The following is a 20,260-nucleotide window of genomic DNA, read 5'->3' on the forward strand; positions in this document are numbered from 1 at the left end:
TCTTGCATTTTCAGTATTGCTTGATTTTCGTTCTTAAGTCTAACCAATTTGAGAAAATCGTCCGCAAATTGAAGTGTTGCTTCGTTAGGGTCTAGATTAGTCTCATGGAGGCTTGAGGTGTAGATGTTGAATAGAGTGGGGGATAGAACATCACCTTGTGGTAGTCCACTTGAAACTACATGTTCCACTAGTCCTTCTTCTGTGTGGATAATAGTTTTTCTATTTACTAGAAAATTGTAGATCCACGTGATACTATCGGGACTGAAGTTATTTGTCGTCATTATATTTCTCAGTTTGCTGACGTTTATTGAATTGAAAGCATTTTTGAAGTCAAAAAATACTCCAATTACAGTCATTCCCTTTCTTTTGCTTTCCATTATGAAATTTGTGGCATATGTCACGCAGTTTTCTGTGGACATATTTTTTGTAAAACCAAAGGAAGTATCTGGTAGTATTTTGGAGGAATGAAGAGTTTTATTGATATCCTCTAGCACTGCTGTGTTTAGTGTTTTTGTGATGGTAGAAAGTAACGCTATCGGTCTGAAGGAAGTAACCTCGTTTGCTGGTTTATCTGGTTTGAGTATAGGAATGATCTTTGGCCCTTATTCTGCGCCTCGCGTGACGTGATGATAGTCGAGTCACCCAAGTCACTCTATTCTAGCAGTCGGTTCAGGTGAGGATCGTCACTTCGGATGAACTTTGTGAGTTCTTACCCTATTCTCGTAGTCACCGTGGGTGAGATTTGTCGCATTCGGGTGACGATTTTAGGTGACAATTGTCGGTACCTTTTCAGGTGGTGACGAGATAGAAATTCAATGAAAAATTTATGGAACAGGGAAAAATTTGGCTCTAAATGTTCAACAACATTAAAAAAGTACCATTTTATAAACAATTTTCACGAACAAATCTAGAATCGCTGAACTAATTCGGCAATCGGTGAGGATTGTCGTTACCTTTTCAGGTGGTGACGAAATAGAAATTTAACAGAAAATTTATGTACGTGGGAATGAAAGGCCCTAAATAGTTAAATTAAAGTGTTAACACTAATTAATTAAGTTCTATTTCTATTTTTTGTTTATTTAGAGAGTATTTTAACCAAATTAATTAAGTATTAAACTTTTTATTGAAAACGTCTTTTAAAAATTTGGAAGAAATTGCAAAAAGCTTCTCGGACACTAACACCGATAGCAGATTGTGAGTCAGCTCTCCCTCGAGGAACCGGACCGGCTTCAGCGACAGCTACGGATCCAGCAGGAATGTGTTTGGATCGGCTAGGATCATCACTTCATGGCATCCTCCCGGGCGTAGCTGGTAATTTCGTCCGTGTACTTTCCGAGCAGCTCGATCATGACCATCGAGGCCAGCTCACTGTTTGTTTCCTTGAGGACAATTGATAAAATAATCAGTTTAATGTTGTTTAGGGTGAAAACTTGTTGTTGATGCGAATAATAGCACTTTTTCTGGGATCACAAAAACTTTTTTGGTGAAATTGAAGGTCATCCAACGAATTTCACGCAAACAGCATTTTTAGCAACTTGTAGCACAAAACGAAAACCACTTTACTTACCTGATCCCACTTCGGAATTCGGCCTTGAATCCGCTTCTTTATGTACCGTTGGTTCGGGTGACATATTCGGGTCTTCGATTTTCCCATTTGATGGTTCCTCCTTCAACTCGGTGCAGGTTCCGAACTCATCCTTGGATAATGCATTTGGACCACACCATTTGGCCCTGTTTTTTGTCAAGCAGCTTGCCATTGCCGTACAATTCGATTGTGGCCTTTTAAAACCCGGAATTCCAACTCGTTTTTTTGAAAATTGATTCGGAAAATCCGAAGCGCGACCAAAATCAAAACAAAACAGAACAAGTTTGGCCATTTTGACAGATGTGTTCATTCAGTCACTCAATATGAATGAACCTCTGTCACTTAACCCACATCGACTGCGGGAATAAGGTGACAAATCTCACGGTGACTCGAGGTGACGTGATAATCGTCACCTCATGCGCGGCGCAGAATAAGGGCCTTTATCTCTTTGAGATGGTCTTGGAGACATCCTTTTCTTCACATCTCATTCAAACATTCTATGATTTTTGTCGTACTTTTCCAATCTAACATTCGAAGCATATCATATGTTAGTTCATCAGTTCCCGGGGATGATCTTTTCGGTTTTTTATTTATTATGGAAGTCCATTTAGCTAAGTCTATTATGTAATGTCTGGTATTTTCATGTGGTTGTGCTGTCGCTTCTCTACTACTTTCTCCGAAATTAATCAATAAAAATTCGTTGGCCAGTTGTTTTTGTTCTTTGATGGGATTGTTTTTTATATTAACTACTGGTGTAGCTTTTAACACTCTCACAAGTTTCCAGTTTTGTTTCATGTTAAGTGGATCAATTGAACCTGCTAGTTCTTGCAACTTCTCTCTTATATGCTTTAATTTAGCCTTTTGGAACTTGGCTGCATTTTTTTCCACTCAATTAAATTTGTGCTGTTGCAACATTCGTGGTATTTCTTTAGTGCGCTTTGTTTTTCTGCATATAGAGTGGATAATTCAGCACTCCAGTTATATTTTGCAGTATAATCACTTGTTTTTTTTATTATTTTTTAATATCATTTTGGCTTTTCCTGAGAGCTCTTGAAGATTTTCAAATTCCCAATGTTGTATTTTGGCAATTTGTTCTCTAATCGATTTTCTGTCATAATAAGTTTTAATTTTTCTACTCCATTGGAGTTCAAGTGATATAACTACAAAAAGATGTCCGCTTCCTCCAAAGGATTTTGGTTGAGTTGACCATTTTGTGAGGTTGTAGAAGTTTGCTGAACATAAAGAAAGATCAATTGCACTAAAATTTTGATTGATTATTCCAGGGATATAAGTTTTATCACCTGTGTTAAGCAACACGAGGTTTGAGTCAACGATAGCTTCATGTACTACTCTACCTTTTCCTTGGGTTGTTTCACATCCCCATATCTCATGGTGACTATTAAAGTCTCCACCGATGACAACTTTACTGAAATTGTTGAGTTCTTGTAGGAGAATTGTCATGCAAGTTTTAAGTTCTTGTACGTTTATGCGTGGATTCACATAGACAACTACCAACACAAGGTCTAACTTGGTCAATGTTATGCCTAATGTTTCAAACTTTTCTGTTGTAGTTAAATTCAGTCTAGTAAAGTGGAATTGATCACGCAAATAAATTCCAACTCCTCCATAAGAATCTTCACGTGGTGCTAAAATATTATGATATCCTGAAATGGAATATCGTTTTGTTGTAAGATGGTTTGGATCTACCCATATCTCTGTTAAAAGTACGGCTTCAAATTTATTTGTATTTAGTTCGTGGATGAGCTCATTTTTGTTTTTTGATAAACTTTGAATGTTTGATTGTAGAATTTTAAATTTTTTATCCATGTTTGTGTTTGTTTATGTGCCATCACTATGGCTTTCAGCAATGTTTTTCAACTCCCCAACAATGCTGGCTGCAATCTCTTCTCCTGCTATGCCGTGATTCTGAAGAATCTTTGCAATCTTTTGGATTATACCTGCGATCATGACTTCGTAGTTTTGTTTTAACACTGATTGTGATTGTATTTCATGTCTAAGTTTTTCTGCTTCCGAAGTGCGATGATTATTTACAGTCCTTTTGTTATTGTGTTCTTCCTCTTCTTCCTCAAGCCTCCTCTTTTTCAAAAAATCTCATCTAGATAACCCTAACAAGCTAGCTACTCCAGCTTCTTCTTCTACTGTTTCGTTTGATTTATTTTTCCTACTATTTGTGAATATTTTGTTGAGTTTTTGGTAATTTGGTTTTGTGATTAGAGTAGGTTCAATATTTTTTTTGTTGATCGGCCCTGAGTCCCATTAACTAACACCTGAGCAAAGGTTTCCGGTAGCACAGGGTATTCTTCTGCATTCCTGAGTACATCAAATTGGTTGATTGTTGGGATGTTGAAGTATTCTTTCGCCTCTTGATATGTGATGTTTCGTCTTGTCATGAGTATTTGCGTTTCCGACTCCTTTTTCCTACGTGGACAATTCCTGTCCGTCGTAATGTGGCCCTCTTGTTTACAATGGAAGCAATATGATTTCCTTGAGCAAGGCTCGTGGTCTTCTGTTGTTTCGGCAGTGCAATTCTTACATCTTAGTACGGAACCCTTACAGTTTTTAGACATATGGTTGTACCTAAGACATTTAAAACAGATAACGGGACGTGGTATAAATGGTTCGACTCGATTAATCACAGAAAACATACGTACAAACCTTGGCAATACATTGCTCCTGAACACTATACCTACTCTGTTGGTTTTGATTCTTTCTTCGTTGAATTTCTTTGTCATTCTAAACACAGATTCCACTTTGACATCACTTATCACGTTCTCAAAAATTTCATTTATTTCCAATTCTATTGGAATATCACGAAGAACTCCCGTTACGGTGACGAATTTTTTAGGAATGTAAGCTTTATAACCTTTTAGATGTAAACTTTGGCAGTCAGCTAGTCTGTTGGCATCCTTTATGTTTCCAACATATACAGTAGCTTTGTTGCGTCCGGTCTTTTTAATATCGTCGATACATTTGTCAAATCCTATTTGGTTTAGTAGTATTCCTATTTGTAATCTATTGACGTATTTTCTGTTGTCTAAGTCAGTATTTTCTATGATTACTCTGTAAGGTCTACTATCGTCGTCACAATAACTAAATCTTTGTGTGGAAGTATGAGCCTGGAATGATAAAAATAGAAATAAACCAACAAAACAAACAATTTACCTTGTTCGAAGAAAATCAAGGAATTGATCCACTTTCGTTAATGATTCTTTTGTTTTGATCGGAGATCTTTCGGATGATGGTTCTTGGTTTGACGTTTCGTTTATTATTCTAGTACCTCTGGTACACTGAACGGGTTTGAAGAAACTTGTCGAAAGGAAAAACTGAAGTAAAGTATGAAGTTATTTCAGTTTAGATGTTTGTATACTGAGTAGTTAGATGGCAGCACATAACGTGAGGATTTCGTTTGGAAGGTTTTGGGAAAAAGAAATCGGGAGTTTTAAAATCAGTTTATCAACGAGTTTTGGCAACGGAAGACGCGTTTTCGCACAAGCGAATTATATTAAAAAAAAAAAATAAAATAAATGGTGGCTACGACACTTTGGTATATTCTCTTTCGTTCTGGTTTGTTTCGACTTACTTGCTCTGGTTGTTCATTTGGTTTGTTGGAATTATCTACCATCTCTTGGTCGTCTGGGATATGCTTTGGTTTGAGGTTAACATTTTCACCTGTAGCCGCTGCCCCCACGGGGGCAGCTTTGTTTATGTTCATACCACTCAATACAATATATTTTTTAACAGCACGCTTATAAATATGATGACGAACAAAAGATAGTACGGATCAAAATTGGTTAATTCTAGTAATAAATAGCACAGTCACAGCTTAAATCTTCTAAAATTGGCAACACACGTCTAGTCAGTTCAAAACCGCTGAGTCGACCTAGAACAAATTTTGTCTCTATCTCCTCAAACAAAAAAGTTAGTGTTTTTATTTTTATCGTAGTAGGCTGTGACTATTTTTGATACTTTAACGTTATGGGAAACAATCTTTCTAGTAAATGTTCTGAAGTATGTCCACGCTTTGCCTCAACGAGATTACTATACGATTTCGACGGCAAGTACACGAATTTGAAGGAACTATTTAAAGAAAAAAACCTAACGCACTACGAAGAAGTAGCCAAATTCACTAGCAAAATCAAAACTGATTTATAATCAATTCGGAACCAAAAACAGGGCATATAGTCAAAGTCACTGGCCCTTAACCCGAGCTGCCCGTGAACGCAGACACCAGATACCCAGACTGATCAGTGGCGGTTGAGCCCATACAACTACAAATCGCCCAGAATCATACGCCATCTGACGGGGCATCGTGAAACCATTGTGCCTCATCAAGAAAAAAAAATACACTTGATAATTTGCAAGCCAAATGAGAACTGTCTTGATTGAATCACCTATTAGTATTTGGAATTCTATCTAAAATATTTTCATTTTGGTGTTTGTCTTCAATGTTAAATTGTTTACTCTTTTTTTCTGTATCATAATAAGAGATGAATGTTGTTCAAACAATGATTGTTGATTGTTTTAGATGAATAGACACGAATGCCATAATGCTGGTAAAGTGTCAAAAATAAAACCTAAAAAAAAAAAAGATTTAGATGAAAAAATACAAATTCATTCCATATTCATCCATGGAATATTTAATTTATTTTTTTTCGTAAATATTATATTAATCCATTATTCACTACAGCTTGATTATGCCGGTCCTTAGTTGAGAGGCAATTTTTAGTATAAAGTTTTTATTTCGAAATTTATCCGGCAGAGTGACGGTATAACAATTATAATGTACATAATAAATAACTAATCGAATTCTGAATTGGTCGTCCTAATCCGAACGGTTGATTTATAATTTACTATGACAAAAAAAATCAACTAACATATAACTTCTTGAAAAACTTGAATTCCAATTTATCTTAACTGTTTTTTGGCTCATACCTATAGATAGATTTGAGGAGTGAAATAACTTATTGACATTATCGTTGGATTGATTAGAACTTGTTTAGACAATTTTCAGAAAAAAAAAATTAAAAACAGAATAATAAATGTGAAGAATGTATTGATAAGCTTTCTAATTCTATTTGCCGCTGGAAGTGCTCGTGATAGAATACTGAATGTTTTACTAAAAAATATAAATTTATGGGAAAATAATTTTAAAAACGACCTTGTTTGGCGCCCGGTTTTTGTATCCTGCTTATTTGTACACACCCAACAAGTATGCGTGAGAAATGTCAAAAACAACAGTAATGGCCTTTTTGGCATAATTCTGGACTTGGGGAAAATTAACTTAAAAGCGAACTTTTTTTTGACTATTTTTCCCATCTAAATCCGCACACGAGAGCAAGTGTGCGTGAGGAATGTCAACTTGAAAATCTTTAATTCTGAAAAAAAATTGTTGTAAAACAAGGGCAAATATCCACTGAATTTGGAACATTTAATTGATTCACAGTTTTGTTAAAACCACAGACTGAAAGTAATTAGTTTACAAAATGAATCCATTCTTCAAAATACTATAATTTTGAAAAAAGGTCCCATAACCGCTACCCAACAAATGGCAATAATTTCGCTGTAACTAAACTTATTTATCGAATTCAATGCTTTTCCACATCACCAAAACGAATTTTGAATGGTAAAAGAACATTACTATCTTGATGCAAACGAAGGTCATTTTTATTTTCTTGTCGTAGCATGGAATGTCAAATATCGTATGGCTGTGTGAGTGAATTCATTTAATGTTTTGATTTTGATGTGACGAATTCACGATCATTTTTTTATACCCATTGATAAAACCAATTACACATGCGATATTCAAAAATGAAAAATGGTTCGAAATTTAACTAAAAAGAAAAATAACTGAACAACAGATCAGGAAAAGCTGAGCTGTTCTCTTTAAACAGACTCGGATGGTTGAGATTGTTTGTCAATATTCATCTTATTTCAAGCAACGCACTTTTTTAAAATTGTACTAAATTTGCGGGAAAATGTTTACAAGATGCATCATCTCGGAGTCCAAATATTGTTTCAAAAACTGCTTCGTCCAGTGGGCGGTAAAAGGGCTCATTTAATATCCAAAATTAGTTCGATATTTCGAAAACCAGACATTTCTCGAATGTGACTAAGTTTTTCATCGAAAGGAAAGTTTCAGGATTTATTCGAGAAAAAAGTGAATAAAAATCTGAGAGCGATTTTTCGTTGTAGATGGTGACTTGATAATATATTTCGTAGTTGCGTTTTTCATTAGTTTTTTCTGTAAACTACACATTGCTTTTCAAATTTTGTAAATATCACCTTTACTTTTGTTTTATTTATTTGCAATATACAATCATTGGATTTTTTTTTGTGTCGTTACAATATTTTTTGGGATACTTGAATTTACTCTTGACGGAGGTTCCGGGGGTTAACGAAATCTTGCAGATGAAAGTGATCTTCACAAATAAAGCAATTGTTAGGCAGCCAAGGCAGCTTTTTATTTCCGCAGTTCTTCTTGTGTATCGAGAATGTGTGATTTTTCACCACATCGGAGATTTCAGAAAATGATTATTTTTCAACCTCGACGAAATAAGGAAGTGTAGCGGACAATCATCAATACTCATCCAACTTAAATCGCTGAAAAATCATCGTTTTAGTCGTAAATGATGGAAACTCCTAAAAGTTTACTGATGAACTCAAACATCAAACAAAGCGTCGTGCAATATTGCAAGTGTTAATTGAATTTATTTTAATTGATCGATATTGAGTTATGAATTTCTTTACACATCGTTTCAAGTGAGTTTCCTAATGTCAAACCACCAATTCATCATATATTTCGAAAGAAATTCAAACGTTTCGTTAAGATGGAAGAACGTTTATAGTTGAATTCTAACCACATTTGGTTATGCGCTCTAATTCATAAATGGTTCTTTTTTCTATCAAAAGTAGGTGACCAAAAACGACCGTGTTCATCGCTAGATGTAAAGAAAACAAACAGCACAATGCAAATGTGTGTGTGATATATCAAGGGCGTTTCAATATGCACACAAAATAAGTTATTTTTGTGTAAGATTTTTCCGTTTGTGTATGTGGCCGTTAGTTTCACGATAACCCGTAGATAGCGCTGCGGAACAAGCGCCAAAATCAGCCTTCAGTGGTCAGTCTGGGTATCTGGAGTCTGCGCCGTGAAGCAGCTCAAATAGAAGAAGAAGAAGAAGAAGTAATCTTATACACGCTAACTTTTGGCTACCCCTTAAAGGCGTAAAAATGACCCGTTATTGAGAACCCCCATGATCTGTCAAATAACGGGTCTTTTTATCGGATCAATATTACCCCTTATTTCGGAAATGGAAAGTCCGCTTAAAAAGGGTCATTTTGAAACTTGCGAAGTTTCAACTGGTTGATACTTTTCTTTGTCCGTCGATGTGATTATGGAGAGAAATTTCGGTAAGGTTTTTATTTCATATTTGCTATATCCGATAGCTTTAACTATTTAGTGAGGTCAGACGGATGGAAGTAAAACGCTTCTATTAGCTTCAGGCTTCAAAGTACAACTGTTTTTATTAGTGTATTTCGTAGTGAGAGGAGTGTAATTCAAGTGGTACAATTGGGGTTCTTATAATAATTTCAATTCTCTCTCACATCTTCCCCTTTAAGATTGTATGATAAAAAAAAATATAGCTTATATACTAGTTTCCTTATTATCTAGTTGATGCTTTTTTAAATAATAATTCGAGGTTCAAGTTGTCATGCTTTTTTCCGGTTGTTCTGTTTGACCGCCTAAGTGTTAGAGGTTCTACATCTGCTACATCGCTTTCAATTTTGTTTCTTGGTGTAGTAATACTTTCATCTGTTTCATTTTTATCGCCATGCTTAACAAAAGAAGCATCATTTGCATTTTTGAGGATAAAAGGGTTATTACAAATTTTTTTTAATTGGTTTACATGAGCTTTTTTGGTTGATCCTTCGAACTGTATGAGATACGTCATTTTTGAGTTTCTTTTAATGATTTCGGCTTCAATGCTGAATGTTTTCCCATTAATTTTGTGCGTATAAATCACTTTTTCATTCTTTTTGAACTGTTTTTTAGTATCATCATATTTAACCTTTTCGCTCAACAAATTAAACTTTTTAGGATTTAGTCCTGATAGAATTGTTCGAGGAAGAAATGCAAAAATTTTGTTATTTGGAATTATTTGATCTTCTGTAGTTGGAGTTTGATGATGTTCGTGCAGAAAACTTCGAATTCTATTGTCTATCTGAAAAGAGGAAATATTTTCGGTTTCAGTCATTAATTTATCTAGAACTTGTTTCGTTGTTTGAACAGCTCTTTCTGCGAGTCCGTTACTCGCTGGGTGGTAAGGAGGAGAAGTTATATGATAAACGTTTCGAGCTTTACAAAAGTTTTTAAATTGTTGACTGTTAAATGGCGGCCCATTGTCGCTAACGATGATATTTGCAAAACCAAAAGTTGAAAATATATCGTCGAGTGCTTGCGCGACGTGTTCTGCGGTAGTTACTGACATTCTTTTAATTTCGATTCACCGCGAAAAAGCATCTATTAAAATTAAAAAGTTTCTGTTATATTTGTGGAAAAAGTCAATATGAACTCTTTCGAATGGTTTTTTTGTTTCTGGCCAGTTTCCGTAGATTTTAGAACTTCTATCGATATTGAGAATTTGGCACTTAGAACAGTTGGAAACATAATTTTCGATATCCGATCCCATTCCTTCCCAATAAAGATATAGGCGAGAAAGCTGTTTCATTTTTAAGGATCCGCGATGGTTTGCATGCAAAAGTTGAAGAGCGGGTGGTTTCAGAGTTGTCGGAATAACTATGCGTTCGCCAAAAAGGAGACAACCTGCTTCTAAATCCAGTTCATGTCTTTTTCCAAAGTAGTTTTTTAGTAATTTACCTGTTACATGACTGGGCCACCCGTTTAGAGTGTACTGTTTAACCAAAGAAAGTAAAGGATCTTGGGATGTCTTTTCGCTTATTAGATTTGTATTAATTTTTGAAGTATTTTCACTTATTAAGTAGTTAATGTTGTTCATTGAACTACGCATGTTCTCATCCAAATCTTTTTCGCTTAACTCTTGATCTAATGGGAGCCTTGACAGACAGTCAGCGACAAAATTTTCTGATCCTGGTTTATAAATTATGTTATAATCAAAAATGGATAATCTGATAAAATATCTTTGTAACCTATTCGCGATTACCATTGGTCCTCCTTTCTTGTTGCAGAAAACGCCGATAAGTGGTTTATGATCAGTAAAAATAGAGACTTTTTGACCTAGTACATATTTATAGAATTTTTCCATAGAAAAAACTATAGCCAGAGCTTCCCTATGCAAAATTGGATAACTTTTTTCCGCTTTTGTAAGCCTACGCGATGTAAAGAAAACCGGAAATTCTTTGCCATCTATAAGATGACTTAAAACTCCCGAAATTCCTTCATCGCTGGCATCGCACGTCACGATTATAGGTTTTGATGGATCGAAATGGGTAAGTATTTTGGCACTGCAAATAGCTTCTTTACTTTTCTCGAATGCTTTTTGGCAATTGGTGTCCCAATTCCAAATTTTGTCTTTGCATAGCAAATTATGCAAAGGAGCTAAAACAACATTGAGTTTTGGAATGAATTTCATATAGAACGTTATCATTCCGAGAAACGCCTTTAGCTGTTTTTGGCAAGTTGGCACTGGCACGGCCCTAATTGCCCTCACTTTCTCCGGATTTGGCGACACACCTGCCTCCGATAAGATGTGACCTAAATATCTCACTTTAGGAACGAACCACTGACATTTCTCGGCATTGACTTTAACGTTATATCGAACAAGCCTTTCTAGAACGATTTCGATCTTCTTCAAAAGCTCCACATCGGACTCTGCCCAAATTAGAATATCATCAATGTAGCTTTGTGCATTGGAAACTCCGGTTAATATTTTATCTATCGCGGATTGAAAAAGACTAGCTGCAGGTTTCACACCGAAAGGTAATCGCTTGTAGGTGTAAACTCCCATATGGGTGTTGATAGCTAATAGCTTTTTTGTGCGCTCTGAGACTATTAATTGCTGGTAAGCTCCTCTCAAATCAATCACGGCGAAAGATTTAGCTTTGCTTTTATTGGTAATGAGATCTTCTATGGTTGGTAAGGGGTAATGATGTGTTTTGATATAAGGATTGATTGTCTTCGAACCATCCATACATATTCGTATGTCTGATTTGTCAGGTTTAACCACTACTACTATGGGCGACGCCCAATCTGTGTACTCTGTTTTCTCTAGTATTCCCTTACTTACTAAAGCTTTCAAATGGTTCTCAACCTTCTCCCTATGCTTGTATGCGACTGTATACGGTTTGTGTACTATAGGCACCGCGTTCTCGCTCATTTGAATATCCACCACAATATCTTTGATGGGCTGAGAAAGATCGTCATCGAAAGCTCTAGAATACTTTTTTTTAAGTTTACCAACTGTGCTCTTGATCCAAAATTCTTTAGAGTTTAAGTGTTCAACTTTGTTGAGAGAGAAAATGTTCCGCCAGTGTGGCCAAATTACGTTTAACCAATCTCTACCTAAAAGAGTAGTGAATGGTTTTGAAGAATCTATAATTACAAGAGGTAATTGAAAAGTTTTATTCCTAATTTTTGCAGCAACTTGAATTTTTCCTAAAACCGAAACTTTTCCGCCTGATATAACATAAAAATTTTTAGTTAACTTTCTCATTCTACAGTTTTTGAACTTTTCTTTGAATGTTTGTAAAGAGCAAATTGATGCACATGCACCCGTATCACACTCCATCAACAGATTTTGATTGTTTACATTTAATTCTACAAATACTGGGGTTGTATCGCTTTTCGACTCACCTATCAAAACATTGTTGATCAAATTGTCATCAACCTCTACATTTGCATCATCTGCCGACATTTCTTCAGACGACTCCTCGTCCTCTAAATTTGATCGAAGCTCTTCCATAGCAGCAGTCAACTGATTTATCCTCTCTTGGAAAAACCGCTTTCTGCCCCCTCGCCCCTTGGGAGGTTTGTTGTTCCTTGGTTTTTTCGCCTTCGGGAATGGACACGAGTAAGAAATGTGCCCCTTTCCGTAGCAATTGTAGCACACCAATTGGCTTGTGTTGCCCTCTCCGTCTCGTTCACGGTACCTGCTGACGTCGCCTTGTGAGTTACCAGCTCTCAACTTACTCGGTCGTAAAAAGCTTCCTGTTCGGGTCACGAAAGCTCGGCTTGGCCCCATGTAGTTGACGTTGTCTACCTCAGCTCGGGCCATTTTCCGCGCCTCCGCAGCCGCCACCTCGATCGTTTTCGCTTTCTCCAACAGTTGGGAAAGATCCAATTCCACACTGCTCTCTTTGATCATGGCTTCGCGCGTTCTGTCGTTTCTAATTCCCGCCACAAATACCGTTTGCACCAAGGTTGCCTCGGTCTCCGTACTCACACCGCAGTGTTCAATAATGTTCTGTAGCTCGATCGCATAGTCATCAAGCGATTCCCCTTCTTCTTGCTTACGTGTTATCACTTTGTAACGTTCCGCGAACACGTTTTTCTTAACTTCGTGCAATTGCTTGAATTTAGCCACTATATCACCGTATGTTTTCATAACTATTTTCGCCGGTTTGAAACTGCCGATTATTCGATCGGCGGTTTCCTGACCGACGCTGGTTATGAATTCCAGAGCCTTTTCGTCTTCAGGTGTTCTGTTCAGAGCAAAATATATCTCAACGGTTTGTAGATAGGAGTTAACATTAAGGCCTGGAACAAACACCGGGAATTTTCCCTTCACTCGATTCTCTGCCACCACCGATGGCTTGACATCGCTACGACCGTCATTTTCCGAGTTATTTGGCATTTTAATATTCGCGTTTCTAACCGTTCAAATCCTCGTCGCCAGTATGCTATATCCGATAGCTTTAACTATTTAGTGAGGTCAGACGGATGGAAGTAAAACGCTTCTATTAGCTTCAGGCTTCAAAGTACAACTGTTTTTATTAGTGTATTTCGTAGTGAGAGGAGTGTAATTCAAGTGGTACAATTGGGGTTCTTATAATAATTTCAATTCTCTCTCACAATATTAAACTTCTTATATTAATCAGAACTGGTTTTCATTTAGATAATTTCGTGGTGCACCAGATGGATTTCGACGACACAAAGGATTCAGCTGTGGATAAGAAAAAGCTGGTAAGTTATGTATTTTTGTTTAATTTTCATAATCTGAAGTTCGATTTTGTTTTAGGATTTTCCCAAAGAAATAAGCGGACAACCAACGAATCTCAGTACCATTCCCGTAAAAAATATCAACATGAAAAAATTAAAAAAAAAGTGTCGTAAAATGTGATAGTTTTAATAGATTCTAATTTTTAGCATTCCAATAAACCAAAATAAAAATTATTTTGTTGGTTCTATTTCTTTCTAGCGAGCAAAATTCCTTTTAGTAAATACTCGAACCTCTACCAATCGCAAGCGTTTCAAATAAGGGGTAATTTTCATCCGCTACAAGCGTTATGAAGGGGAGTACCCCTTAAAGGGTACAACGGCTTTATCCCGAAAAAGGAGTTCTCCCAGTCTTATCGAATAACGGGTCAAAAGTATTCGTTAAGGGGTAGCCAAAAGTTAGCGTGTAGACAAAAGCGCCAGGAATAAAGTTTCATTTCGGGCCCTTTTGGACCACTGTGCGGTGTTTGTTGACATTTCTCAATCAGGGTTGTAGAAAAAAAAATTAGGTTATGTGTCGAAGACACTTTAATGGATTGTAACGAACGGTTACAAGGTCCAGCCTATGTCTGTGTGGCTTGGCCTTCGAATTGCTTCTAGGGCTGCCACGGCCGATCGTTCGTCGAGGGAAGGCATCCAGCCCTCAGAGACCTACAATGGTTGGCAATCCACTCCGCTTGCGATAGTCTCTTCGGATTATCCCAAGATGCATTTCCTCTGAAATATTTAGCACATTTAGTTACAATTAAACACATCTTACCTGTCGGCAACTTATGGGATTCGAACCCGAAAGTTTTCTTGCCGATACCGGGAATCGAACCCAGTACGCCTGGACTACCAGACTTGCCCCTACCCAATAGACCACACCAGCGCTCTCCCAATATTCAAAGTCAAAGTTGGTCAAGATGTCTCGAATTCCTCGAATTGGAACACCAGGTAATCTACTTAGGGTCCGGATCCGAAAAGCCAGTCGATCGATCAAACCTTTTACCACGTCCACACAACATGATCAATGGCGTGGCAGCCATCCTCACGAACATAAACATTGAGTAAAGTATTCATTTTTTTTTATTCTTATTCTAGATAATGGAAAGAAGTTGAATGTCGGTAATCTGCCCTCTGATGTGACCGAAAGGGAACTACGTGACCATTTTAAGGAGTTTATTGTCGAGAGTGTGGAAGTTTTCCACTATTTGAAGTACACGATTGCCCTGCTGCTGTTTCAGGATAAGGATACAGCTACCAAAGCTCTGCGGGCTAGAGATGGGTCAATGTTCCGTGGTCGTCGTCTTCGTATGCATATCGAGTACATCGCCATTTGGAATATCAAGAAAAACGTCTTCGTTACCTTAGTGGATGACGAAACAACCGAAGAGCAAGTGTACGATAAGTATGAAAAGGTTACCGAAATAACCGGTGTGTTGGTTTTCCATCCTTTGGCGTATATTTCCTGCAAGTCCCAGGAAGCTAAAGAAAATGCCATCAAGGAGCTGAACACAGAGGAAGTAACGGTTTTTGATGTCACCGGACATGACCAGAGTATAAAATATCAAACAGTTGCTATATTGAATGAAATTATATAAGTAAACCTTTTCAGATCATCATATTGAAATCTGGCGTGCGGCTAAGCTTTTCTATCGAAATCTTAATCGAGTTTCCTTAATTAATTTACCCGAAAATTGGGTATCAAATGAGGATCAACTCAAGAAAGCTATTGAAGGCACCGGAACGCTGTCGGAAGTAAAGGTCATCAGTAACAGCCACGGCTCAGTCGCACAGCTGTTCTATGAGGATGAAGAAACTGCTCGTAATGCTGCGCTGACACTCAATCAGCAAGTATTTGAGGGTAAACGTATTCATGCTCTCCATATTACTGCTGCCCTCATCCCCAACTATGACTCCAGTGTTTATCTAACAGGATTGGATAAATGTAGGTATCTGAAGCACATGAATTACGTATCGCAACGGTTACGTATAGCTGTAAAAATTTCTGTTTTCATTCATAGCGATTTCTGAAGAAACAGTGTACACACAATTTGAACAGTTTGGCGAAATTGAGTTTGTTAGTCGACGCAAGTGTGCAGATGAGCATGCGATCATTTGTTTCATGAATCCCGGTTCGGCTGAAAGGGCGTTACAGTGCAAATCACTGCCAGTTCCCAAACCAAGCAGCAGTGAAACTGAAGACCGGAATATTGGTGTAAAACGGTTCAATGGTCCTTTAAGTAAGCATATAAACATGTTTATTATATACTTCGAGTGAATGTTAGGGAAGAATGCCACCTAGTGGTAAATTCCTGGCAAAAAAAAAAAAAAAGAAAACTTCGAGTGAATTCATTTATTTATTTTATCCTTCCAGTTATTGATCTTAAGCCATCACACGTTAAGAAGTTACTGGAAGATGGCGAAGAATCCAAAATGCGTCCACCACCTTTGCCATTGGCAAAGCTTTGGCCGATTTATGTTGCTAATTTACCGTTTACCGCCGATAAACGTGACATCCGTGACTACTTTTCCAGCGTTGGTGGTCACATTAAATTTATTTTCTCACCAAATATTCCGGCGTACAAAACAAGCCAAACATCAATGGTGATGGCCGCCTTAATCTACTACGCTCGCCGAGAACAAGCAAACGATGCCATCAAAGCCTTCAATGGGAAGCACTTCCAAAATCGATGCCTTCACGTGTTTCCCGGACGTAAGGACACCTACTTCAACCCGGAAACCTCCGTACGATTGGTTAGACTCACTATAGGTAAGTGCTTGTCCATCGCCTATATCCTATTGGTTACATTTTATTTTGGCCCCTAATGGAAAACTGCTCTCGAAGGATATCCCCCTATAAACCCCCTCCTTTCCCTTATTTTAAGATTTCTAACAGTTGAGACGCCGCGACTATTACGGCTCCATTTCCTACTAATCTAAAGAATCGAATACACTCGGCACATTAAAACTTTGTAAAAGTAAAAGGCCTTTAATAAACTAGTTGTAAATTTAAAAAAAAAAAATCTTATTTTGGCGTTTTCGGTCTTGGATGTAGATCAAGCAACGATGGTTTTTGAAATACCCGACGTTTCGACAAAACTGGTCGAAACGTTGGGTATTTAAAAAATCATCGTTGTTTGATCTAATCCAAGACCGAAAAAGCCAAAATAAAATTACTATATATCATTCCCGGTCGAAAACAAACCTAAATTTTTTACATCATTTGTTAGTCTTCAAGAATATCTTTCACTTTGACTTCTTATCTTGTAACGAATGAAATTGCCCCAACACTCGGAAGCTTTTGCGCTTGTAAGGTTTTCCTTTTTTGCAGTGGAGGTGCAACTTATAAAGGAAGATGTGCTCCACACATACTAAATCACGCCACGAATGAAAGACACATAATTTTCTTATGGCATATATTCGCTCCAATTTCATTGAAAAATAGACCTAAGGCCGATGACATAGTGAGTGCGATGCGATGCGAATTGGCGGGAAATTTACGGATGCAGCCTATGCGAACTCGAGCGGCGGAACAAATTGACATCTGCTTCGCCGCGTTGAGTATGTCAGGTTTAAGCGATTCACATACATTTTCATCTGCCAAAAACCCCCCAAAACGAAAAAAAACATTTTCATCAAATGTGATTTACCGTATTCACCGCATCGCATCGTATCGTATGCTATGCGAACCGGCAAATGGGATTGAATGCGGTGGACCACAATTGATGAAAATGTATGTGAATCGCTTAAACCTGACATACTCAACGCTGTTATATACCGAGAATTGCGTTTTGTCAAAACGAGCTTTAAGTTTAGATATAATATCCTTATATTGCAGATTAGAAACTTCCTCATTGGGAAAAAGCAGTTCAATCTCATCGTAAACAAAATCGCCACTTAATGAGATGAACCACGATTTTCTTGATCCTTCAGACACATTATTCAATTCAATTCAATTCATATTCAATAATATTTCAAATCGCTCCACATAATTTTGAAACGATCTGCCCACATGATAGTGGTCGATCGTTCCAATCATACTGGGAGCCGCCATTCAAGGAAACTGCAAGGAAACTATGCGAATCCACGCAGAGGTCCAAAAAGGAAAAAAACTTCAAAATGAATACTCACTCTTGTGATGCGATTGCTACCTGTAGTGTCACCTGCGAAAAGCCACACTAGTGGGCCACACACAGCCCTGTGGGTAACCCACGCTCTCCCGAGATTTATGTTGCACTCGGATCAAGCCCCAAGCCAGCTGAAGAATAAACGTGACTCACGCTGGAAAAAGTTATAATTTTCCGTTTGAATCCCTGAGATTTATCCTCGTCGCCACTTTATTCTACCACAAAAAGGAAAGTAATAAGGGAATTCGGATATTAAGGTTTTAAAAGAATAACGCGTAACTTGGATGTCTCCGGTTAGACGGCAAATACTCGAATGGTTTTATTCAACCTTTTCTTTTCTTTATACATATTTCGAACATCTTTGTGAGGTATGAGAGCTTTAGTTTCGAAAGCTAATTACATTGCCGAACGCAATTCTCGGTATATAACAAACGCGACAAAGCAGATGTCAATTTGTTCCGCCGCTCGAGTTCCCATTGGCTGGCTCCGTAAATTCGCATCGCATCGCTCTCACTATAACATCGGTCTCATTGAACATAGTGAGAGCGATGCGATTCGAATTTACGGACGCAGCCAATGCTAACTCGAGCGACGGAAAAAATTGGCATCTGCTTCGCCGCGTTGAGTATCAGGTTTAAGCGATTCACATACATTTTCATCGAATGTGGTTCACCGCATTGAATCGCATTCGCCGCATCGCATTGCATCGCACTCACTATGTCATTGGCCTAACTTACGTGCACGTGTATCAGCTGTTTCTCCGTTGCTGTCGCCGATTCTCTTGGCGACATAAGGGGACTGGTAAGGTGCGCGGGCGGTCATTAGAATTCGAGGTGGCATTATTGGAATGCAAAAATGTACGCTTTTCAAAATAATTAACTTTTATTTAAAGATTTCTAACAGTTGAGTCGCCGCGATTATTACGGCCCACTTTCCCTACTAACCTAGTGAAACGAATACACTCGGCACATTGAATCTTTTAAAAGTAAAAGGCCTTTAATAAACTAGTTGTTTAAAAAAATAATTAACTTAACTTGGGGGTGTTCAATTGGCCCCCCTATTACTGCCCACACGAACTTTCACCGGTACCGATAATGTTTTCTTTAGGAAAAACTATCTAACAAGCCGGAAACGGTTCTTTTTAGTATTTTCTTAGTAAGGAGCTGTCAACATCATATGTTGGATCTTTAGATAATAATAATAATAATATTTATTAGAGACCTTTTAACCTCTCAAGGTCATTCGGATCTGATTTCTGTAATACATTTTTTTACAATTGTCTTAATAGTTTTGTTCGTTTTAGATAATCAATTAGGTTGGATTCACGATGTCGGTTGTTTGATAGAACGTCTCGTATGCCTCCTTGGATATTACATGTTGCCCGGATTGAGTTGTACAACTGACATTCTATTCTAGTAGGATGTGCTGAACAGTTAACGTTGCGTTGCATGTACTACAAAGTTCTCTGCTTCCTCTAAACAGTCCCGAGTGGGTCAGCCTGGTGTGGCCTATTCGCAGTCGACAGAGGGCGCGTGTTTCCTGGCGTTGCTCACGATCGGTCCATAGCATGGTTGTGGATTTTATTTGCCTAGTTGTTGTACATACAAATATTCAAAGGGTAGCATACCAGATTCTGCATAAATTGATTTGATCGGGCTTGTACGGAATGCACCAGTCAAACTGCGGATTATAGAATTATATGCAGCGCGAAGTTTTTTAATGAATTGTTCTCCTGCCAAACTAAACAACCCAATCCCGTAGAACATTTTTGGTATGGTGAGGCTTTGATGTATTTTCATCAGAGATCGTCTGTTTCTTCCGATTAGACAATTGCCCATTATCTGGAATAGTTTTTGGGTTGATTCGAGTGATTTACGGCAAATTTTAGCATGAGAAGTAAATCGAAGACGGCGATCAACTGTTACACCCAAGATTTTGGCGAAGTTGACTTCTTCTATTTGTGCTCCGGCAATGTTTAGCCTTGGAACACTGTTATGCTTGTATTTTCTACATACATGTAGAAGTTGTGATTTAGATGGTGATAGAGAAAAGCCCGTAGAAAATGCCCATTGATGTACTTGATTTATAGCTTCTTGAAGATTTTTTCTTATTGATTCGTGATCATCTCCCCATGATGCAAGAAGGATGTCTTCGGCGTAAATGAGGAGTTTGACAATTGCGGACAGTCTTTCAAAGCTTGATTCCATTGCTATCAGAAATAATGTGACTGAAATCACCGATCCCTGTGGGACACCATTTTCCTGAGTTTTCATAACCGATAGTTTTCCATTCACAGTTACAGTGAAGTTTCTATTGGTGAGAAAGTTTTCTATATATTTTCCCAAATTC

At 37.7% G+C, this 20,260-nt stretch overlaps 1 protein-coding gene across 1 annotated transcript in view; it reads left to right on the plus strand.

Moving 5' to 3' along the window:
- The window catches only part of LOC129761067 (uncharacterized), a 195,381-nt gene that overhangs the window by 36,882 nt on the left and 138,239 nt on the right, over positions 1–20,260 (plus strand). Inside the window, exons 2-5 of the mRNA XM_055728700.1 lie at positions 14,883–15,338; positions 15,397–15,729; positions 15,806–16,024; positions 16,159–16,554. Coding sequence (XP_055584675.1) covers positions 14,883–15,338; positions 15,397–15,729; positions 15,806–16,024; positions 16,159–16,554 — 1,404 coding nt within the window. The remainder of the gene's footprint in view (positions 1–14,882; positions 15,339–15,396; positions 15,730–15,805; positions 16,025–16,158; positions 16,555–20,260) is intronic.

The sequence above is a fragment of the Uranotaenia lowii genome, chromosome 1 (assembly GCF_029784155.1).
Source record: "Uranotaenia lowii strain MFRU-FL chromosome 1, ASM2978415v1, whole genome shotgun sequence".
NCBI lineage: Eukaryota > Metazoa > Arthropoda > Insecta > Diptera > Culicidae > Uranotaenia > Uranotaenia lowii.